General features: G+C 40.0%; 1 protein-coding gene across 5 annotated transcripts in view; it reads left to right on the top strand.

Moving 5' to 3' along the window:
• Positions 1-24,467, top strand: part of TEX10 (testis expressed 10) — a 2,069,943-nt gene that overhangs the window by 512,360 nt on the left and 1,533,116 nt on the right. For all 5 annotated transcript variants that reach the window (XM_044064942.1, XM_044064941.1, XM_044064938.1 and 2 more), the window contains exon 6: positions 22,464-22,705. In XM_044064942.1, the coding sequence (XP_043920877.1) occupies positions 22,464-22,705 (242 nt within the window). The remainder of the gene's footprint in view (positions 1-22,463; positions 22,706-24,467) is intronic.

Below are 24,467 nucleotides of genomic sequence, written 5' to 3'. Positions count from 1 at the left end.
TATTTTTCGTCGACAGGGATTCTCAAAAATCAAATGAATTTAGATTTCATAAATCAGATTAATCCTATGCAGAAACATGTTTCAATTTTCATGCAATCAGTTCTTCGTGATTTACATTTTCAACATCATGAATATACTATGCTGGGAAATAACCTCACATCACAGGAAACTATGGCCCTTCAACAATTACGTAGTAATCATGACATCACCATTTTACCTGCAGACAAAGGGGGAGCAGTTGTAGTACAGAATATGACTTATTATCTTAATGAGGGTCTTTCTCAGCTATCTGATACTGGATGTTATATGTATATGGACACAGACCCCACTCCACATTTCAAGAATGAGATCGATACTTTCTTGGATTTGGCTTTGGAAGAGGGTATTCTTACTGAGAGTTGTGTCTTACATTTAACTGTTAAAGACCCCAGAAAGCAGATTTTGTATCTATTACCTAAAATTCACAAATGTCGTACCAATCCACCTGGTAGGCCAGTTGTCTCAGGCACTGGCTCACTCACAGAACCCCTGTCTGCATTTCTCACTCAACATCTTAAACCCTTGTTGGGTTTTTTTAGGGCTAGGCTACAAGATACCACACAATTTCTTCATATCATTCAGGACACACAACTTGAACCTGGGTGGCTTATGTGTTCGCTAGATGTCAAATCTCTCTATACTAGTATCCCGCATTGTGCGGGTCTACAAGCCCTACAACACTGGTTGGAGAAGGCGGATTTGTATTCCCCGGGCTTCAACACCTTGCTCATTTGCCTTACAGAACATGTCCTGACTAAAAATGCTTTCTATTTTCAAGGACAATGTTATTGGCAGCTTTGTGGGACGGCCATGGGGGCTTCTTTTGCTCCTATTTATGCTGATTTATTCATGGCTTTCCTAGAAGAATGTATGATTTATGATTCATCTCATAATATCTATCAGGTTGAGATTGATATATGGCGCAAATACTTGGATGACTGTTGGATGATGTGGCGTGCTGATGCTGGATATTTACAGGAGTTTGAATATTTAAATGATAATATTTGGGGGATTGAATTTACGGTCACATATAATTTGGATTCCATCAATTTTTTGGATGTTACCGTTACCAGAAATAAAGATCATACATTAAGTACTAGCGTATACCGTAAATATCCCCAATATAACACCTTATTACATGCCTCAAGTATGCATCCACGCCACACCATCAGGAACATCCCTAGGTCACAGTTTATGTGCATGAAACGTATAAGTTCCTCACAACCTGATTATCAAAGAGCAAGTTCGGAGTTATATCCGAGGTTTGTCCATAGGGGATACAAACATCAGGATATCTCTAGGGCTTGGGAAGCTGCCAATAACATGGACAGGGATTCCCTACTTAAATATAAAAAACGAGATCAGGTATCTTCGGGGTCCACTGTAAGATTCATTACCACCTTTGGCAGAAATTATACTGCCATTAGGGCGGTCATCAACAGACATTGGAATATTCTTTTGGCTAATGATCATCTGAGAACCATTTTGGATTCGGAATGCAAGTTTACATATCGGAGAGACAAGACGTTGGGATCCCTGTTTTGTCACTTTAAACATACTGAGAGTGGTGGGGCCATCCACAAACAACTAACTATGTCTGGTGATGAATTGGTTGGTACTTTTCCATGTGGCCACTGTATTTCCTGTAAACAGGTCTATAAATCAAAACAATTTTTCAGTCAGAACACTAGTAAAGTTTTTGAATGTAAGGTCTTTGGGAACTGTAGCAGCAATTGGGTTATCTATTTGGCCAGTTGTAGGTGTTTGGCCTTTTATGTGGGCCAGACTTCCAGACCACTTAGAACCCGTATTAATGAACATCGCAGTGATATTAAGACCAAAAAGGAAACCAATGCATTGTATCGACATGTGTTAAAACATAACAATGCTAAGTTCTCTTTTATGATAATCGATAGAATATTAGGTGACAGAAGCAATACCCAAGGGTGGCATAGCGTATTAAATCATAAAGAAAGATATTGGATTATTACACTGGGTGCACTATTTTCTCCGGGCCTGAATGACCATTTATAAGTGATCATATGATGTGGAATATATGCAACATATTTTGTTGTGTTTGGAACTTGGGGTTTACATACTTTTTCCTCAAGGTTCATTAATATTATTTTTTATTAATTTCTGTTTTCATCAATTTCTACCTTAAGTATTTATAATAGTATCATGTCATTTTGTATATGCTTATTAGGGCATATAATCAAGTATACATATACTGATATATATTTTTTCTATTTTTTCAATTTTTGCTGATTATTGTTTGATTGGTATATTAAGATTTCTAATATGTATCGTTAGGTTATTATCTAGTGATTGTAACCTGTTTGGGATCCTTTACATATATTATTATATCATTAATATAGTTAGAGCTTACATTTTCTATGGGTTCATGAATATTTATGAAGTTATTGGAACATACTATGTTCCTATTGGTCGAGGTTGTCTTTAAATATGTATGCCACGAATTACTAAGTATGTCCATTTATTCACACTGAAGAAGGCATGGATATGCCGAAACCGGTTTGTGACTAATACAGTTTTATGGTTCTATATCTTAGATTTATTGTTTTAATGTCTCCTTACACTTCAACTGCTGGCTACTGTTGTTGCATATGTTTATAAAGGGCATTATTAACATCTTTTTTATTTGTCGTATATATGTTCATATATTCGTCTTTTAAATGCCCTTTCAGTTTTACCCACATAAAAGGAGTTACATTTTTGGCATCCTGCTAGATAAACTATCCCATTAGTTTCACAACTGGCATAGAATTTACTAGTAAAGGATCTCATTCTAGCTTTTAGATAGTGACTATCTTTATTTAATACATATTTACATTGTTTACACCTACCACATTTAAAAGTGCCTTTTCTCCTGTGACTTATTTCCTTATATCCAGATCTATTTTCTAGCATATTTTTAATATTCCTATCTCTTCTATAGTCAAATGTGATGGGTTGTTTAAATGTTGTCGTCAGGTCTGAAAACATTTTCCAATTTTTATCCACTATGTGTTTTATAAGGCCCGATTCATAATTGAAATTCATGATATAGGCACTATTGTACTTCCCTTTGTTATTTTCTAATTTGTCATTTTCTTTCATATTTATGTTTTGCATAAACCACGGTAGTGGTGCTGCGGTATCGTTGTCGCCTCACAGCAAGACGTTGTTGCGTTCGATTCTCAGCTAGAGCATCTTCTGTGTAGAGGCATGCGTGAATGGGCATGCCTACGTTGAAGGTTGTGCGTCAGGGCTGGTAACTCAGCACCTAAAAATCCACTACCAAACATTAGCGGACCGGAGTTCCGCTGTGGCGACCCCTGACCGGGATAAGCTGAAAGACGCAACAAGTTTGAAACCCCTTTCCTAACAATGGGCTAAAATCACTTTCTCTTTTTTATTTTTACTTCATCCATAACTTCATTTCATAGGTTCATAGGTTCATAGATTAGTACTAAGCTAACTGCCCTTGTGAGCCATTTTAAGCCTAGCCAATTATCCCTTGTGAGACTCAAACCCTGCACCTTGTGTTTGTAAGGCAAACACCTTAACCATTAGGCCACCCTCTTAATCTAATAGGATACTTTCTGTCTAAAAACATCATTTTTAATTTGTTGCATTCTTCCTCAAACTCTTTTTGTATAGTAGTCATTCTTGATACTCTAATAAACTGTCCCTTAACAAGGTTCCTTTTTTGCTTGAATGGATGGGAAGTAGTATAATATAAATAAGAGAGAATATCTCCTTTCTAAATATTTGACAACTTATTTTCTTGTTGATTTTTATATATTGTGATATCCAGATATTCTAGCTTGTCTTTGTTAATTTTATGGGTAAATTTAAAAAAATCTGTTGTGTTATTGATAATTTCATGAATTCTTCTATTTTTGCATCCGATTCCAGCCAAAAGAAACACAAGTCATCTAGGTATCGCTTATAAAAATTGTAATAAGTAGTATATGGTGATGCTATCAGAAATTTATTTTCCCATATATTTAAGACTATATTTGCGAATCTGGGGGCATAGCAAGCCCCCATAGCTACTCCTTTAATTTGTCTGAAAAATTCTCCTTCAAATACTACAAAGTTATATAACAATACCAATTCTAAAATGTCCGTAATAACTCTTAGTTGCTTCCAATTGAATTTATTAGTATATAACAAAGCTTTTAGGAAGCACTCCATTCCTATTTGATGTGGTATAACAGAGAATAAGTCTATTATGTCCACTGTAAGATATGTAATATCATTATTATATAACTGATTATTCACACTTTTTAATAAGTCCCATGAATCTTTGAGCTATCCTACTTTATCCATCCCTACATTCTTAATTTTCTCATCTACAAATTTAGCTAGTGGATATGTTTTTGATCCACTAGCTGAGACTATAGGCCTAATAGGTGGGTTATTTATCTTTATGTACTTTCATAGTACCAAAAATAGCTGGTATTAATGGTTTCTCCACAAAAAGATATTCAAACATCTGTTTATTAGCCCATCTCTCATAAGTTCATTCAGGGCTCAGTCTATTTTAGAATTAGCTATATTGATTTTGTTTATGGATACTTCTTCATATCTATCTTCATTCCTTAATAATTCTTCCATTTTAGTATTATATGTGATGTTATTTATTATTACTGTTCACCCTCCCTTATCAGGCCCTAGAAATCCTTATATTTTTATCTTCTTTTAATGTATTCAATAATTGTCTTTCCTGCCTCGACAGCTTGTTTCATCCTTATTTTCTCCAATTCTTTTCTCGGGTCTCTTTCTACTACCTCCTCAAAATTTTTCAGCTGGGGGTGTGTTATAGGGTTGGCTTTATTTTTCTTTTTAAGTAATTTTATGTCATTATTGTTAGTTTGGTTATCTCAACCATTATTTTGAAATATTTCAAAATTTTTCTTTCTAATAAATAATTTTAAACCTATAAGACTTTTGCAAATATCACTTTTCATAGTAGGTACACATTTTAGCCCTTTCATGAATAATCTAAAATGCCATTCATTAATTTCAATATAACTGTAATTAAAAATATTAAAATTCTGATATCTATATATATTTTCATTTATTATCTCTATATCCTTATTTAATGCCTTCAGTTGTATCCTTACTAGTAAGTTCGTTCATTACCTGTTGTGTTCTGTTGTAGGTTTGTTCCGTATCCTCTCCGACCGTCTCGGTAAGGGAAAATCCAAAGGGTCATTTAAATCCTAGATTTGATTTTTCTTTTCCCTTATATCTTGCTCATTTCCACTCAATTTATTATTGTTAAAATGTACTTTAGCATGTGTATCATTATATTTCCTAGCTTCCCATTTATTATTATTATTATTATCATTATTAATGTTATAGTTTTGATTATAAGTTAAGTCTTCTTGTATATTTCTATCTCTTTCCCATCTGTCAAATTTATATACACTGTAATCACCTTCATATCTTCCCCTGGTTTTTGTTTTAGGGTAACATTTCTTTTCTTTATATTCAAAGATATCTCTCTCTATTTTCTTAGCTTTTCTTCTAGAATTATTATAGCATTTTTCATCCACTTTCTTTTTGATGTTAAAATATTTAACTTTTTCATTTTCAACTGTATATAACAGATCGTTCAAAATTTTTCATTAACTTCTATTTTTTTGTATATCTGGCTCATTTCAGTTTCATTATCCCTACTAATTATTCTCATAATACCAAATCCACATTCATCAAATACTTTCATATAATCCATTATACTACTTTCTTTTGTGTTATTTGGGTATTTGTATACCCGTAGCCCTTTTGGTACAATACCCAACAGTAGACATTTCCTTAAATATTCATTATCTGTATGCATTGTTTTATAGCATCAAATCATGTAAATAAGCTATATTGTCATTATATGTATTTACTTTTTCATATTCATTTCTATTTCTATGTAAGCTTTTATCATTGAAAGAATCAAGTTCTTTCAGCCAGTCTTGCCATACAAAGTCATTTTGTTGTATAGCGTTTTGGTTACCTGCATTGGGTTCGGCAGTATATTTTCACCTTTCCTTCGGTCTCGCATCTCTTTGCATAGAAATACCAGTCTCATTTCGTTGTATAGTCCTCTGACTTTGAAATATTGTAGGGGTATCTTCCAAACTAGCATGTCTTTGCTCTCTTCCCCCTGCTGCAGAAATATCGGCTTGTTTCTCAGTAAGTTCCATATTGTCGTCATTCTGTAGGTTAACCAGCCCCTCCTGGTTGCCTGGCAACGAACCGTAATTCCTGCTATGAAGCAGCTGTGAGATATTGCTGTTAAGTAGCATTACAACTTGTGTGAGTTGGCCGACTGCCTGCCCCAGCTAGATAAGTTATGGAGTAATTGTACAAGAATATGTAATAGTTGTACCTTTTGAGATTACTTTGACACTTTGGCTAGGTTTATACATCCAGATACTGGTAAAGAGTTTGTTCACTGCAAGTGCAGATTGTAATACAAAGAGTATAGTGTATCTGGCCTATTGCGTCCTATGTTGCTCTTTATGTTAGTAAATCAAACAGGGGGCTTGGGAAAAAAATTGTGACAATTTATACTGCGCACAGAAAGGGCATAGACCTCCTCTACTAACATGTACAAGCATACCTTTCTTATGCTCACTGCGTGCACTCTCCTTGTATATCTTGCATCCGACCAAAGCTCCATCATTCCCCCACTCAACCATTACCACTGTACTACTACTCACACCACCACTCATGTCTCACCCACACTCGGCTCCCCTCCCACCAGCTCAAGAACCATCCCTATGCACCCCCCACATATTCTACCAACTGTATTACTCAAACATAAAGCATCCCTACAACTTAACATAGTAACCCTCCTACCATACCTATTACCCACAGAGCACAATCATAAAATTTCCCTTATAAACAAACACATTCAAAAACTGAGAACTAATAATCTCATGCATATCAAAACTAGCCCTAAGTGGAGACATCCACCCCAACCCTGGCCCTATCATCTCCAACCCCAATCCTCATAATCAGACTAGAAACCACAACTTCTCCCATATTACAGCTAATAGAAAGCCAAGTGACTTCCTTCTACTAAGCCTAAATATTAGAAGTATATCCAACAAAATCCATGAACTCCATGCCACCATAGACTTGTACTCCCCAGATATAGTCATCCTGACAGAAACCTGGCTAAAACCTCACATTACCAGTGAGCAAATACTCCCTACAGGTTAGGGCATTCTAAGAGTAGACCGGCTAAACAAAAAAGGAGGTGGTGTAGCTATAATATTTAAACAGCATCTAAACATCCAGATCTTAAAATCATCAGCTCCACAAATAGGCAATGAAGAAATAATATATACCAACCTCAAAATTAACCAAAACAAAACCATCAACATAATTGAATGCTACTTCCAACCTGGCCAAAACATCCTTCCACTAGAAAACCTCCTCAGCTGGTCTACCCACCATCTCCCCCAAGAAACTATCATCTTAGGTGATTTCAATATTGACTGGCAATCCTGGTCTGGCAACAATCCAACCCATCATGTACACCTTCATGGCTTCACCCAACTAGTCCAGTCACCAACCAGGATAAATAAAAACTTCAGCAAGCACTCTACCCTGGATTGGATACTAGTCAGTAAGAGCCCCCAGTCATATATAACAGGCTGCTTATCAGATAGCCTCAGTGATCACTCCCCAACATTTCTACTCAAAAAAATACCTATACCAAGCTAAACCTGTCATCTACCGTCAAATACATAAAAAACTAAACTTTAACCCACTCACATTCATCTCATCCCTCAAAGAATGTAACTGGCATCCTCTAAAGTACCTCAGTCTAGATGACACAGTTGAATTTTTTTAATACTACCTTCCTGAACATCCATAATTACCATGCCCCCATAAGATTTTCCAGAACCAAAGCACAACCCTCCCCATGGCTACAGAAAACCACTAAGTCAGAAATGAAAAACAGGGATAAAGCCTGGGAGCACTGGCGCAAAACTAAAACCCCCTCAGCTAGACAGAAATTCCTAGAACTACGCAACAGAGTCAAAAAGCTAATAAAACAGGACAAATTCCAATACTACCAGTCTGCCCTAGACTCCTCACAACACAGCCCCAAACAATTCTGGTCCTCCATAAACTCCATCCTCCACCCAGGTAAAGTCAGTACCCCTCCTCCTAACATCCCTCATCCCTCACTCCTCAGAAAATATTGCTACCTCATTCAACACGCACTTCACCCAAACCGTACTATCACTAGCTAAACAACACAACCCCCCTCCCCTCCAACCCACACCTTCAACTAGTAATCTCCCCACTGCCTTCTCTTTTTCTCCTGTACCTACCTCCAACATAAAAAAAACTCTAAACTTAAACCCACCAAATTAGCAGCAGACAACCTCCCAAGTGAATACCTACAAATCGCAGCTGATGCTCTGGCCTACCCAGTATCCATCTTGATAAACCGATCTCTGTCAGAAAGTTACGTTCCCACACTGTGGTAAGTATCACATATAATTCCCCTCCACAAAGGCAGACCCTCCGCAGAACTAACCAATTACCACCCCATAGCTATTCTCTCTCCACTTTCCAAAATACTAGAGAGATGCATACACTCTCAGGTCTCAGACTAACTCCTTACTAACAACCTCCTTTCCAGTACTCAGCATGGTTTCCGACCAAACCATAGCACCACCACTGCCTTACTCTGCTTTACTAACACTATCCTTCAGCATAAAAACAATGGCTATCTCTCCTCTGCTACTTTCCTAGACCTATCTAAAGCATTTGACATGGTCCCACACAAACAACTTATCTCTGTCCTCAATAACCTATCCTTCTCACAATCAGTCACCAACTGGTTTCTGAGTTACCTGTCTGACCGCCAACAATCCGTTGTATGGCAGAATGACATATCTCCCCAACTACCTGTCTCCATAGGGGTTCCCCAAGAATCCATCCGTGGACCCCTACTCTTCTCTGTTTACACCAATAATCTAGCTTCTGCCACCAAACATGGCACACACATACAATATGCAGATGACTCAACCATCATCTGCTCAGCCCAGTCCCTACCAAAACTGCAAAAAGTCACACAGGAAGCCTTTTCCTCTGTTGAAACATGGTTATCCGATGCCCAATTAATACTCAACCCAAACAAAACTAAACTACTCATCTTCCAACCCACCAAACATATCAAAACAACTCTCACTTTAACATCACAGCAAAAGACAACACCACTATATACCCAACCGAACACACCAAATTGCTAGGAGTAGAAATAGATAATAAACTAAAATTTGACATTCACATATCCATGACCATAAAAAAAGTCCACAAAAAACTAGGAGCGTTATACAGAAATAAGCAATTTCTCACCAAAGCAGCAAAGATTTCAATAGCAAATTCCCACCTTATCTCCACCCTACTTTATGCCTCTCCAATATATACCAACCTAAGGCAATGTGATCTAAACAAGCTAGAGACCTGCTAGAACAAAATTGCCAAATTCACCACAGGGGCATCCTACCATAGTCACCACTGTCTCTCACTTGCTGAACTGGGCTGGCTTGAACTCCCTCACCTCCTTCAGTGGTATCAACTCTCACTCGCCCACAAACTAGTAAACCATCCACTAAATGTCCCATCCCTCCAGAATCTACTCCAATCCTATCGCACCACCAGACCACTAGGATCCAGCAACAAAAATCACTTGCAGATCACTAAAGCCAATAACTCTGCTGGTGAAGCACTATTCTCTTGCGCCATAGCCAAATTATGGAACTCACTCCCACCCACAATTACCTCCGTACCATCATACACCCACTTCAAAACTTTACTAAAAGCGCACCTAAAAACATACTGGCTATGCCCTTGAACTCCCACTCTAATATCATCCACCGCATCCAACCACTACCTTTCTTTCCACTCCACTAACTACCTTGATTATAGCAAGCTCAGATGCTCATAAGCGTAGTACTTATTATACAGCAGGAACTTTTCATTGTAACATTTGTTAATGTCTGTTATGTACTTCGCAGATAAAGATTCTAGTTGTCTACTGGTGTACTATTTTCTTCATCTGTAAATATGTTGTAAGTAATTGCTATGTTAAATTGTTAATCGCTATGTAATCCAATGTAACTACTGTCTGTTTATTTTACTGTGGAGCTTTTCTTCCCGGGCCTCCTCTGAAAATGGACCTACGTCCAGTCGGACACTCCCGGTCAACAAATTTAAATAAATTAAATAAATAAATAAACATGTTTAACTCTATAGCTAAACATGTGCTGCAAGCAAGCAGGGGAAAGGTACAGGTTTAAATTTTTAGTTATAGATGTGATTTATGTAGGCATATGCTTAGGTGACATTGTTAATGAAACAGAGAGCAGTTAATTGAAGTGGATTCTGAGATTAATGTCACATTTAGGTAAGGAAATGAACGATCATTCATCTTTAAAGCCTGTATTAAAGGAACACAGGATAAGGAACACAGGATTAAGCGGAAGTGACATTATCTAATTGTACAGTGTTTAATGGAATGTTTACTGTTACTTAGTGACCATTAAATGTTTTTTATTTCACTGGTTTTAATTTTTTATTTATTTGTTTTAATATATATAATGTGTGTGTGTTTTGAGGATTTGATGTTGTCTGAAGAAGTGATTCATTCGAGAGTGCTCACACAATAATAAATTTAATCTGTTTTATCTGACTGCTTTTGGTTTGTTACAAGATATTGAGTCTTGTTTCAGTGGTGAAATTTTTTCGACAGCCTTTATTTGGTTGTTTTGGCACTGTTCTTTGCACTGGGACATATCCTTTAGTTATCTGCATATCTGATCAAAGCTTCTTCCATTTTTTCCATCCTTTTGTTTGTGTTGTTGATTTATTTTAACCAGGTGTGTATGCAGTTGTCTTGTATCTTTGTTACTGGAAGTCGTGTCTGAAAGTTGCATTGCTTTTTGCTGAACAGCTGCAGAATTTTCCCCAGTCAGTGTTTCTTCCCCACTTTTTGTTGTTGATTTTTTTCCATGTCTTCTATATTTCTTTATTTCTGGCATCCAGGCAGTGCACTTACTAGCCAGTTACAGAAATGTACCCATAAACACAAGTTTACTGGCCTTCTCTGCTGAGTTTCTGTTTTCACATTGGAAAAGCTGGAAATAAGCTGTACTCAATGTGCAACCATCTTGGAAGTCTTGCTCGGTTCTGGTTTGTCATTTTTGTGTATTAAAGTTAATTTGTCAGCCATTTTCACTTGACTGCCTATGAATCTACCTTTGGTTTCGAGTTTTGAAGTCAAACAATTTTTTAAAAATGCCGTTCATATCAGGCCTCCAAGAGAGCCTATTCCTCCTCCTTGGGACCTTTATTTTGTTCTTGAAAAAAATGACTTGTCTCCTTTTGCACCAGCTTTTTCTTCCCTACACCATTGTACTTGGAAGACTGTATTGGTGGTGGCTTTTAACTTCTGCCAACAGGGTCTCTGAACTTCAAGCACTCTGACTGTTAACCTGTTTTGTTTTTTCATAATGATAGGGCATCTCTTAGTACCATTCCTTCTTTTATCCCAAGGTGGTTAATGAGTTATTGTTGAATCAGTCCATTCATCTTTGTTTCTTGTTCCACAGGCTGCTAGTGAGCATTTTTCACACCTCGGATTTATGTAAGCAGCTCTGATATTACTTGGACAAGACAAAATCAAGTAATCTGAGCAAATTTTATTTCCTTTCATGCTAGGAAATTGAGTTTGACAGTGTGGAAACAAACCGTCTCCTCCTGGATTGCTAAGGCTGTTTATTTTTGCTGTTCTTTTTATGACTAGCAGCTTTCCTCATCTGTTTGTGCTCATTTACCAGGGCAGTGTCTGCTTCTGGTACTTTTTCATGTGTCTGGATACTAGATCCATCTTGGAAGCAGCTACTCACAATATTTGGTAAAAATGTAAAAAAAAAAAAAAAAGTTGGATGTCCTTTGCTGGGCCAGGTTGGGTTTTACCAGTGCCATCTTTCATGGGTTTGTGGAGGGCTCTACTCTGCCTTCCTCTTCCCATACTTTCCAGTAGCTGTTGTACTCACCCAAGAATAAAGAATACTGCAACAGTGGTAAGAAAGGACACAGTACAGTTGTATAAGATCTTACCATAACTGTAGATGACCTACTCCTCACTGTTGCAGTATTCTCTTCATCCCTCCTACCCACTATTACTTTGCTGCCCTCCTTCTGGCTGAGGAGGTTCTTCCATCATTTTTTCCTTTTTTTTTCCTTCCTGGATGTATTATGTTATTACTTTCTCTGGAAGTGCTTTGGGCCTTTTGGGGCACTTCAGTTATGAGGATTAGGTGTCCATATATCACATATATACCTTACACATTTTTTTTTTAAACAAGAAACGTCTTTATTAACTTATGTATGGCATAGGCCATGGTACATTTTATATAAATGAAAATAAACCAGTGTCACAATGTCAGTTCCAACCCTTATACATTCCAAACCGTGCCTGCAGAACTGTAGCTGCAAACATTATACATTAACGATTACTGGATACGTTAAAAGTAGTCAGTCATTACATAGCTTATTCAAATCCTGCTTTCTTTTAAACCTCATTCTTCCTCTGCAGTTATTGATCCCACATTTCCCATTTTTTCCTTTGTAATTTGCTCCTACTCTTTTCTAAAGAGCCCTTTTTCAGTTGTTTTAACTCCGTTATTATCATCACTACTTTTAGTAAAATTGGTTTAGACTTTGATTTCCATTTTCTAGTAATTGCTTTTTTTGGCAACCATCATAATTAGACTCGGCAAGGCCTTACTATGTCCAGGCAATTCCGATTTGTATCATGGCTCAAAAAAATTATTTCCCTAGTTACTCCAATTTATTCAACCAACATCTCCGACAGAGCAGTCTGCAGGCAATCTTTAAAGTCTGTCAACTCGTTATACTCCCAGAAAATATTTTCCCAGTTACCTATTTCTTCCCCATCACACCTCCAACATTTGCTGTCTGCTTGGGGTATAAAAATATCTGTGTAAACACTTCTAGGCGAAGATCCTAAGTATTCTAGATTTTATTGCTATTTGGGAGACATTGTTTTTTTTTTTTTTTTTTTTTTTTTTTTTTTTTTTTTTTTGTGAACTGCTTATGTTATCTTTCTTCCCAATCCTTCCTAACCTCCTTAATTGATTCTTGCAGTTATCATGCAATATTTTATATGCTGTACTTGTGATTCCTTTCTTAATGGCAACTTTTGTTCTAAATTCTAGTAAAAACTCTTCCAGTGCTGGTCTTTCATTTAGGACCCCCCCCACATTTCTTTCTCTTTACCTATACTTTGATATCAATTCTTGATATGGAAGGCAATCTCTAGCCTGCAGTCCAAATAAGATGTTCATCGTGCTATGCTGCTGCAGTCATCACACTTGGGTTATCCTGCCGTCAGGCAGTCCCGCAGTCAGCCAGAATTCCAAAGCCTTGGTCCGGCGTTGGTTGTCGTCGCTTCTTCCCTGACGTCCGTGCGGAAGGGGTATAAAAGAGGCAGCCGACGCCATTTTCTTCAGACTTTCTTGCCGCGCGGTGCCCGAAGCAGAAGCAGTTCGCAAGTGCCGGTCGGCCAGCTCCTGAGATTTCCGAACAGAAGTCTTCTATAAAGCTAAGTACCCCGTTGGGGAAACTTTTCTTGCCTCTGACCGATGTCAGACAAAGTTAATAATTGTATTTCTTGTGGGAAGCAAATACCTCATAAGGATTTTCATTCCTGTTGTATTCCTTGCCTAGGCCCAGACCGCGACGTCTCTGGTTGTCGGTTTTGCGCTAGGTTCAATAAACACACTAGCAAGCGTCGGGCTGATACCGCCCGACATTATTTTGGTAGAAGATTCAATTATATTATCTCGTCGGAGCAACCGACTTCAGCTATGTTCAAAAAACGCAAGGGCAAAGACAGGCGGCCTAGGCCTAGACCAGATACCGAGGTCTCAGATAGGCCTGCCGCCGGATCTCCGGTACTCGGTGAGGCGCCTACGCAGCCCTTGACTACCGCGGATTTAGAATATACGACTACCTCTCAGACAGAGACTACCGGGCCTCTGGAGCCCGATCCTCCTCAACACACGGACGCCAGCCTGGCCAGCGAGCCGGATACTAGGGACAGTCTTTCGGCTTCCGAAGGTGTATTTAAACAGACAACCCTCTCGGTAAAGTCCTACGCGAAGCTTAAAGCGATGACTAAGGTTAAAAAACTGGGTCCACAGACTACCACGCAGGCCCATATGCCTAAAAAACAGATGCTCAAAATGGCAGAGGACCTGATCACCCTTATCGGAGGTTCACCACCCCCTCCTGACAAAAGGCCTAGACTGGAGGAAGAGTTCCCTCCTTCTGACCAGGAATCCATTTCCTCAGCAGACTCTGAGGAACAGGATTACCCCTTCCCTTCCTACGAAGACTCAGATGCTGAAGAGTCTATCCCCTCTGCTTCTCCTCCTGAGGGCTTTTCTTTTGGGAAAACCCTGCACACCATGAGAGAGCATTTCCACTGGGAAGGCCAAGATTATTCTGATTCCAAGAAAAGACTCCGTGAGTTTCTTCTTCTTCCTCAGCATAGACCCCTAGCTATCCCTCCAGTTTTAGACATTCTGGATGATGTTTATAATGAATCTAGTCCCAATCCAGATTCCTTACCACCAGCACCAGCTAAGCCAGACAGATACTATCGAGTTCCTGACTCAAACAAGTTTTTGTATAAAAGCCCTCCAGCAGACCCAGAAACCATTTCCCAGGGTCCCAAAGGGGTTAAGGCCTCTACAGCCAAGAATCCACTACCTGCTGAAAGAGACTCCAGGGCATTAGAAAGATGGGGGGAAAAAGGTGTACACGTCTGCCACTTTGGCCATGAGGGCATTAAACTGCCAATTCCACATGATTAAATACCAACAGTGCCTGCTTACTCTGTTAAAACAGAAAATGATCCCTCAAACAGATCAGCCAGATTACAAAGAGATACCAGATTTGTTGCACGCAGCAGAACAGGTGGGAAAACATACCCTACAATGTGGTTTTGATTCTTTGGAGGCCTCATGTAGAGCAGCTGTTACAGGGTCTGTGATACGTAGACATGTTTGGCTAAAAGAGCAAACTTTACCAGAACATGTCAAAGCAAAGCCACTGGATGCTCCACTGCAAAAGGATGTGTTATTTGGTGTCAAAACAGAGGAGGTTTTAAAGAAAATGGAAGAAAAGGCAAAATCAATGCAAACAGTTAAAGATTTTTTACAGGTACAACCTCCTCGCTTCAGCAGAAACTGGCCATCAAAGAACTGGTCCTTTCCTGCTTCAGACAGACCCCAAAGGGGCAGGTGCAGACGCCCTAGGGGCAGAGGCCAGGCACAAGGTCCCTTCAGGCCTAGACAATGGCAAACAACAACTCAGAGGGCTAGACGACAGATCTCAACCCTTCAGGAAGCAAACTCAATGACTTTCCTCTTCGCCTGCCAAGCAAAATTGCCCAGGCAGCACCTATAGGAGGAAAACTGGCTCTTTTTACACAAAACTGGCACATCATAACAAAGGACAAATGGGTTCTGGATGTTATTACCCGAGGCTACAGATTTCACTTTCACACTTTACCACGGATGAGAGGCATGCCAAATCTGCCAACAAACCAATGGACAGAGGCACAAAGACAAGTTACAGCTCTCATGGCCATGAAAGCAATTCAAAAGGTACCTACCACAGAGCAAGGCCAAGGTTTTTACTCGACTGTTTCTAGTACCAAGAAAGGACAAAGCCTGGAGACCCATCTTAGACCTTTCAATTCTAAACACTTATCTGGAGATACCCAAATTCAAAATGCTCACACTACAGCAGCTTCTTCTCATGCTGGGCAAGGAGTCTTGACTGGTAACGTTGGACCTCCAAAAGGCATACCTGCATGTCCCTATCAGACAAGATTGCAGAAGATACCTCAGATTTTTGGCGGGTACAACGCATTATCAATTCTCTGCATTGCCCTTTGGCTTATCTACTGCGCCCAGAGTATTCATGAAATGCCTGGCATCAGTAATTGCATATTGCAGACGAGGGATACAAATTTATCCAGATCTGGACGACTGCCTGATCCAAGCGGACAGCAAAGACATCCTACTACAGCATCTGGCGTTTGTAACAAAATTGCTAAGTTGCCTAGGGTACACAGTAAAGAAAAAGAAGTCAAAACTAATACCCTCACAAGAAATAATTTTCCTGGGTGCCAGCTTGAATACAACGGCCCAGATGGCTTACCTCACGCCAGACAAGCAAAAACAACTGGTTCAATACTTCAAAAAGATGGCAACTTTTCCCCGGCTCACTGCAAGGAAATTCCTGCAGGCATTGGGGTACTTGGCGTCCTGCATTCAACTAATTGCATATGCAAACCTGCATATGAGAAAACTACAATGGTACCTAAAAAGTGTATGGTCCCAGCACAGACACAGCCTAAAAGCAAATATACCTCTCATTCCCTGCCTTCAAAAAGAGTTCCTATGGTGGGCTCAAGCATGTCAAGCAAACAAGGGTCTCCCCTTTGTTTTACCTCCAGCAAAGCAAACCTTGACAACAGATTCATCAGACTATGCCTGGGGTGCACATATGGCAGGACAATGCATACAGGGCAAATGGCCTGCAAACCAAAGGCATCTGCACATCAATCAAAAGGAGATGCTAGCTGTACAAAATGCACTAACAGCCTTCAAGGACCTCTTGCATCCAGGGCAACTTCTAATGAGGACGGACGACACCACAGTAATGTGGTACATAAACAAACAAGGAGGAACGCATTCCTACCCATTATGCAGGCAGGCAATGGCCTTGTGGAACACAGCATTAACTTACCAAGTACAATTGCAAGCACAATTCCTGCCAGGAAAGGAAAACATATTGGCAGACGAATTAAGCAGAAATTTAACAGATCCTCACGAGTGGAGACTACACCCACAAGTATTTGCAATGATAATTCAAAGATGGGGACCACCAGACATAGATCTGTATGCCTCAACCAGCAATTGCCAGCTACAAAAATTTTGCACAAGGACTTCTCCCCTGGCCTGGAAAGTGGATGCCCTATCATTCAGTTGGGCAGCATTGTTGGTCTATGCCTTCCCTCTTCTGCCTCTACTGACCAAGGTACTACTGAAAGTCAGATCAGACAGACCACATATGATCCTCATTGCTCTGGACTGGCCACATCAGCACTGGTACCCACTACTACGAAACCTGACTCACAGTCCTCCATGGATCTTACCTCAATTCCCCAAGCTCTTAACTCAACAAAACTCTCAGATCCTTCGCCGTCAACTCAGGACCTTAAACCTAGCTGCATGGAAGATACCTTAAATTATCAATCAACACGCCTCTCAAAGGACGTCCTGAATGTCATTCTGGAGGCCAGGAGGCCCAGCACCAGAAAAACTTACTCAGACAAATGGAAACGATTTTGTGCATGGAACCAGGCCAGAGGTCTAGATCCTGGCATCCCAAACATTCCACAAATACTCCAATATGTATCTGAGATGCTACACAAAGGACTCTCTTTTTCATCTATAAAGATCCATGCTTCAGCAATTTCAGCTCAATATGATACAGATCCTTCCATTTTCTCTCAACCTTTACTAAGGCAGTTTCTCAGGGGGGCAAAAAACATAAGACCCCCCAGAAAACCACCAACTCCATCTTGGGATCTAAATTTTGTGCTTGAAAAACTAACACTACCTCCATTCGAACCAGCCTTTTCAGTGGATCTACAATACTTATCATGGAAAACAGCTCTGCTGCTGGCTACCACCTCAGCACGCAGGGTCTCAGAACTACAGGCACTTATGGCAGTGGAACCTTTCCTCATTTTCCATCAGGACAGAGTGTCTTTACGAACCAACCCTTCCTTCCTGCCAAAGGTAGTTTCCAGTGTGGCTCTCAATCAGACCATACACTTGCACACCTTTTATCCAAGCCCACAGAATAAAGGGGAAAGACTCCTACACTCTTTGGACATTCACAGACAGTTGCGTTACTATTTGGACAGGACAAAGGCCTTCAGAAAATCTGACCAACTATTTGTATCCTATGCAGCAGGTTCAGAGGGAAAGCCTATTTCCAAACAGACCATCTCCAAATGGATAGCACATTGTATTCGCTTCTGCTACTCTCACCATGGGAAACCAGTGCCTGCTAATATTGGGTCTCATTCTACCAGGGCTACAGCAACCTCAGCAGCCTTCCTCCGGGGAGTCCCAACAAAGGACATTCTGGAGGCAGCCACCTGGAGTTCAGTGCACACCTTCACCAAACATTACCACCTTCCACTATACTCAAAAACCAGGGCTGGCTTTGCCACTGCAGTTCTGCAGGGCATCTTAGCTGCGCCTAACCCAGTATAGTTCCTACCACCCAACCATAGCTTTGGGACTCAACGCAAGTGTGATGAATGCAGCAGCATAGCACGATGAACATAGTACAGTTTTGTACCTACCATAAATGTAGATGTTCGAGTGCTTATGCTGCTGCAGTCCAGGTTACCCTCCCTCCATCCTCACTTCCTAACAGGGGTTTCTTTTATCTACAGGTACATCAATCTTCTGGATGCATGTCTATATGGTGTATTTGCTTACAACTACCACTATTGTTTTTTCTCTAAGGTATGGTTTGCAAGCCACTTATTTTGCCTTATTAGATTGGGGCACCTGACATCTGGGGCAAGAAAAACTGAAGAAAATGGCGTTGGCTGCCTCTCTTATACCCCTGCCGCACTGACGTCAGGGAAGAAGCGACGAAAACCGACGCCGGACCAGGGCTTTGGAATTCTGGCCGACTGCAGGACCGCCTGACGGCAGGATATAACCCAAGTGTGATGACTGCAGCAGCATAAGCACTCTAACATCTACATTTATGGTAGGTACAAAACTGTACTTTCTTGGTATCTTCCCGTTCTATTACCTTTACTTCTCTAGTTATTTGTTCCCAATACCTTGGTTCCTTTACCAGTTTTCTCCAATATATTCTCTCCCCATCTTGCCTATTGTCTGTAACCCTAATTGCAGCCAGCCCTATGGTCAGAATCTCCTTTCTCCATTCTTGTGTTGGCGTAGTTCTTAGAAGTTCTTCGAAGTTTGCAGATGACTGCAAACTAGGAGCCATAATCAAAACTCTTTAACGATGTGGACAATCCTACAAAAGGGCCTCACCGAGACAGATGCTTGGTGGCAAAGCCATGGCCTCAAGCTCAATGCCAAAAAGTGCATTGTCATCCTTTTTGATAAAAACTCTGTACCCATGAACTACCACATAGGCGGTAGTCTACTTAACACCAAAAGTGTGATAAGAGATCTTGGAAAATAGGTGGACAGTAATCTCTCCTTTGATAATCACATCGCCACAGTAGTCAGGAAATCCTTCTACGTGGCACACCTCATCACAAAAGATTTCTCATCCAGGAAAAAAGAGGTCATTGTTCCCCTCTACGCATAACTCATTAGACCCATTATAGAAATACAGCACCCCTTTTGGTATGTACCTCACAAGACATCTACAACAACTGGAAAGGCTGCAGAAATACCTCACAAAGAGGATTACTGGCCTCAAACAGATGTCCTACGCAGACCATCTCAAACAACTCCAGCTTTACTCCGTCGCATATCGCCTACTCAGAGGAGATCTCTTCCTAACATACAAAGCTATGTCAAACCCAGAGCTGTTGGACATGCTCCACTTAAAGAAATTCCAATCCTTCTGAGCTACACGCTCTAGGGACCTAAACCTTGTCAGCACAATAAACAGAACATGCTGGAGGGATAGATTCCTGTCCTAAAGACTTCCCATACTCTGGAACAAACTACCTATCTGTATCAAACAAAGCTCCTCATTAGCACTCTTCAAGAAAAATCTTTATGATTGGATGGGCGATGGGAAATTCACCCCGGGATCACTTCTGTGGCTCTGCTCGACAGGGGCACAGGAAAATAATTTTCTTGGGTGACGAAGGCCAGGGTACCTTTTTGGCTAGGCTTATATAGGCCCTAGGGCCACTAGCCTAGTACCTACCTATGAAACCTATAAGACCTTCTGCTACTTTATGAATGTAATCTGTATGATTATTGTTCTCCTAAAAGGTTTGCATCTAAACTCCCAGTCTCTCCCCGAGCTTCTCCCCTGTTTCGTCGTCATCTCTTTCCACTGTAAATTATAGTTTTCTGCTTGTGCTATGTGTGTGTAGGAGCCTTAACTGTGTTGCTCTGAAATACCCCTTCAGCTCTGGTAATCTTAATCCACCCTGTTCTATTGGAAGAATACATTTATCCCACTTGACTCTTATGGTGTTCCCCTCCCAGATAAAATCTTTCAGCTCTTTATTAATTGCTATCCACAACTTCTCCACTGGTTGTATACCTTATACATTGTATATAGAGCATATGTTTGACGTACGATGCTTGGAAGGTGTAAAGGCTTTGGTATGTTGGCCAGATGATGGGCTAGCCTCTGCAGAATATCCCAAGAGTAAATAACACCACAGCAGTGAGTAAAATCTTGCCCTACTGTACTTTCCAGCAAACCGCAGACTAAGCTGCTTTTTTGTTTTTGCAATGGGGCAAGCCACCCTCTACCCCCCTATATTGGAATAACACCCAAATTAAACATACCAACTCAGAGGTTGCACAGCAGTAGAGAAAATGAGAAGCTACATTAACGCCAAAAGTGCTTTTGGAGATTTTTCTTCACACAGATTTGGAGAACCTGCTGGCAGTCAGTTGACAGGTTCCCATTTTATGTTGGGTCATCAATGCCAAAACTAAAATATTTACACAAAAACGTATAATATAGTTGTATATACTTTATTTTGATTGGAAAAATGTGGCTTCCTGCTGGGGAAGCTTGTCTTGTATTTCATCTCAGAAAAATGCACAGGCTTCCTCAAAGCCATGTCCATGATCAGTATCATTTTGTTGATGGTAATTTTATGTACAACACCTAGATGCAAATGTCCACTGTCAAGATGCACAGCTTTATAAACAGTTCTGTAATCTAGATTCCGTACAGATGAGGGAACCCAGTGTAGCATTTAGAATCTACAATTGAGAATGAACGGCATCTTTAGTAGCTGTGATGGTATGATAGTCATGATGCTTTGCTTACCTCCGTTAGCTTGACAGTAGGGAATGTCCGGTCACATGTGGGCGCACATATGTGGCATATGATAAAATACAGATATCCCCTTCATTGACTTGTTAGCCTCATATTCCAGTATTTTTATAGTCTTTTTGCCCATCTCCCATCTGACCATCAGCCTCCCTAATAACACTTGAGCCAATCTTTTTCCTAACAGAGTAGACTCTGTTGAACAGAGAAAGAGACTGAGGGCCATCATCCTGTCAAGCATGAAAGTGTTTTGTGCCTTGCACTGTCTGCCCTGTTCCTCTTCCTAACAGCCTGAAGGTCTAGCTTCCCTTCCCCCAGATGTAATTTGGAGGGGGTGGTTCTCTTATCCTTGAATTATCGCTTCCAGCATGTATATGTCTCTGCAAATGAACTGAAAAAACTACTTCCACTGCTTCCTCTGTCTTGTTAGTACCGAGCACACATCCCAAATCAGTGCTGGGTCTCACACATGCATGATGTCTATTATAGTGTAGCATTGTAACAGTTAAGCTGTCTGCCTTCCTATAAGATAAGTGATCTGACATTGGTAGCTCACTCTTGCCCTGCTCCGGCAGCTCCTGCAGTATCCAGACTGCTAATTAAACCCATGTCTTCTTGGTTTAGTTCAGGGCTTTATTCTAAGTTAAGTCAGCTAGCTTCATATCTCAGTACTGACTGTGACAGTCATCATGGCATTTTAATAATAAACCAGGTATATAGTATTCCTTGTAAGTAGCTAAGTGTCCTTTGAAAACCCAAGCCATCTTCACTTAATTTCAGTGGTTTAGACTAATTTTTGAACAAAAACCATGAAATAAAGTTCGCTGCTATGCAAGTGCAGCTGCCAGAAGTGGGTTTCTTGGCCCATATACAAGTATGCTTGTGATACTAGTGCTCTAAAGTGGTCCTACCTAGCTGAGGATTCCTGCTGTGAAAAAAATTTTGGACTAGATGCTTGCCTTTCAATAGACTTACTTGAATTTCTGCTGGATCTCTGATCGCTTCCATGCAAATGCATCTAACATGTATGAATAATAATCATTTCAGTGTCCTTATTTTGTAAAATATCTTCAGTGCAGTTGTTTGCTTATTTGTAGTAAGTCTTCCAAGTAACCACACAAATCTCTTGCATGGCATTAATGAGACTTAATATTTCAGTATAACATTTGTACTACCTTAGGGAAGTTAGAGAAGTGAAGTAGAAGAAAGGTGCTGATTTCTTCTTTTTAATTAACTTTTTCTTACAGTGAGAAAGATGATGCCTCTCTACTTACGGACTGCCTAGACCATGATATGCTGAATTTAACAATATGTCAGGTGATGGTTGCCCTGACCAGTGCTCCTACATTACAGCAGGATACAGCTTGGCTCGAAAAAATACGATATTTTGTGACAGAAAACCTTGAAGACGGCAGTATATTAACTCCTAAACAGCTGAGTGCAATGGTTGGGCTGGTATGGAAACTTGTACATATTCAACGAAGCAGAGGTAATAGACAAATTTGTTACTAAATTTGTTTTAGTTTACACAGTGGGCATGTAAAAACTGTAGGTTAGAATATCTTGTTTGACCTTAGGATGACATTCAGTTACTATCTATGTGCATTTTGTTTTTGCATGCGTAATTGGTTTTGATTAAATAATTTGATCTCATCAGTGCTTTTACATGACCCAAAACAGCAGGACTTTGGTATGTAGTGGTATTTACTTGGTTAAAAAAACATCAGGTAAGTTACTATGTGGGAGCGAGGACAGAGAGAGAATGTGCAAGAGGTTCTGAATATCACTGAAATAAATGGGTGCCAAATAATTAGATGTATGGGTCCATAGGTAGTTGTGCCACATTTTGGTGATTAGACCATTTAATAGTACTGATTCCCTTACCCCAAACTTAAACTTCCTGTTTACTAGGAATTTGTCCAAATTGTATTTAAAGATGCTCAGTGAAGCTTTTTAGTATTTCCCGGTTAGTGGTCACCACAGCAGAACTCCGGTCCGCTAATGATTGGCAGTGGATTTTTACGATGCCGAGTTGCCAGCCCAATGCCCAACCTTCAAAGAAAGCACACCCATTCACGTACCTACCTGCATGTTTTTAGACATCACTCGACCGTGGGGGGGACATGCAGACTCCACAAAGAAGGCGCTCCAGCCGAGAATCGAACGGGAGAACCTCTTGCTGTGAGGCGACAACGCTAACTGCTGCACCACCATGGCCTTGCAAAGATGCTCAGTAAAGTAACAGTTCTAATTCTGCCTGTTAGTTTATTCCACAAACTATATATAGATTGTGCAGTATAATAGGCTGACATCAGATTTATTTATAATGATCTTGGCATAAAAAATACTAAGGTACAAAAAATCTCCTTGATTGTATATATGCCACTGTATAGAAATTTTCTGTCATTCGTGGATTGTGTGTTTTCATATAAAAACATGGAGCACTGATTGTGTGTATGCCTCTGTACAGAAATTTTTTTGTCATTTGTTGTATTTGTACTGTTATGTTATGGAGCTTTTCTCCCCAGGCCTCCGCTGTAAATGGATCTTGTTCCAGTCGAACTTTGCCGGTAAACAAATGTAAAATAAAAATGTTTTGATAGCAGATAAATATCACTTTGGTTACTGACTGATTCCTGTTAGTCCTGTGCATTCTTGGAACTTGCAGAACTTGTTTTTCAATATCTTTCCATATATTAACCTTTGCTGTGTTAGTCCTGGTTACCATCTGCCTGACTGCTATTTTCATAAGGGTAGGACATATTCTTTCTGCCATCCTGGGTGTGGTATGTAGAATTCACTTTGGCATACCCAGCTTTTTCCAAACACCCTGAAGGCTTGGCTACTTTAGATTTCTGTGTGTTGTTTAAATGAACCATGGGCTTTCCTGAAGCCTGCTTAAAATAGTGACATGTCCCACACAACACCTGGAGGAGGTAGGAGGCCAAAGCCACTCATTCTTTACTCTCTTGACTGATTATTTTGCTGATCCTCAGAGTGCAGGTAGATCCCTTTTTTTCCATACCATTGTGCAAGCCTTTCATCACTAGTTTTAATCCTCATAACCTCTTTTAGAAAACTGACCAGTAAAACATTTCTGTGCAAAATGCATTATGTTTTCTTTGGGCAGAGGCTTGGTAGCAGAATGCACAAAGTCATAATGTAGATTCTCTTGTTTTATATTTTCATACTCTGCCCAGTAGTTCTTCCATAACCTTTTAGCTTTTGCTGTAAAAGTTGCATCTGGTGTC

This window comes from Protopterus annectens, chromosome 3.part0, assembly GCF_019279795.1.
Source record: "Protopterus annectens isolate FY-2018-M chromosome 3.part0, PAN1.0, whole genome shotgun sequence".
Lineage (NCBI taxonomy): Eukaryota > Metazoa > Chordata > Ceratodontiformes > Protopteridae > Protopterus > Protopterus annectens.
The sequence above is the reverse complement of the archived record's forward strand: the minus strand, read 5'-3'. Positions and strand labels throughout refer to the sequence as shown.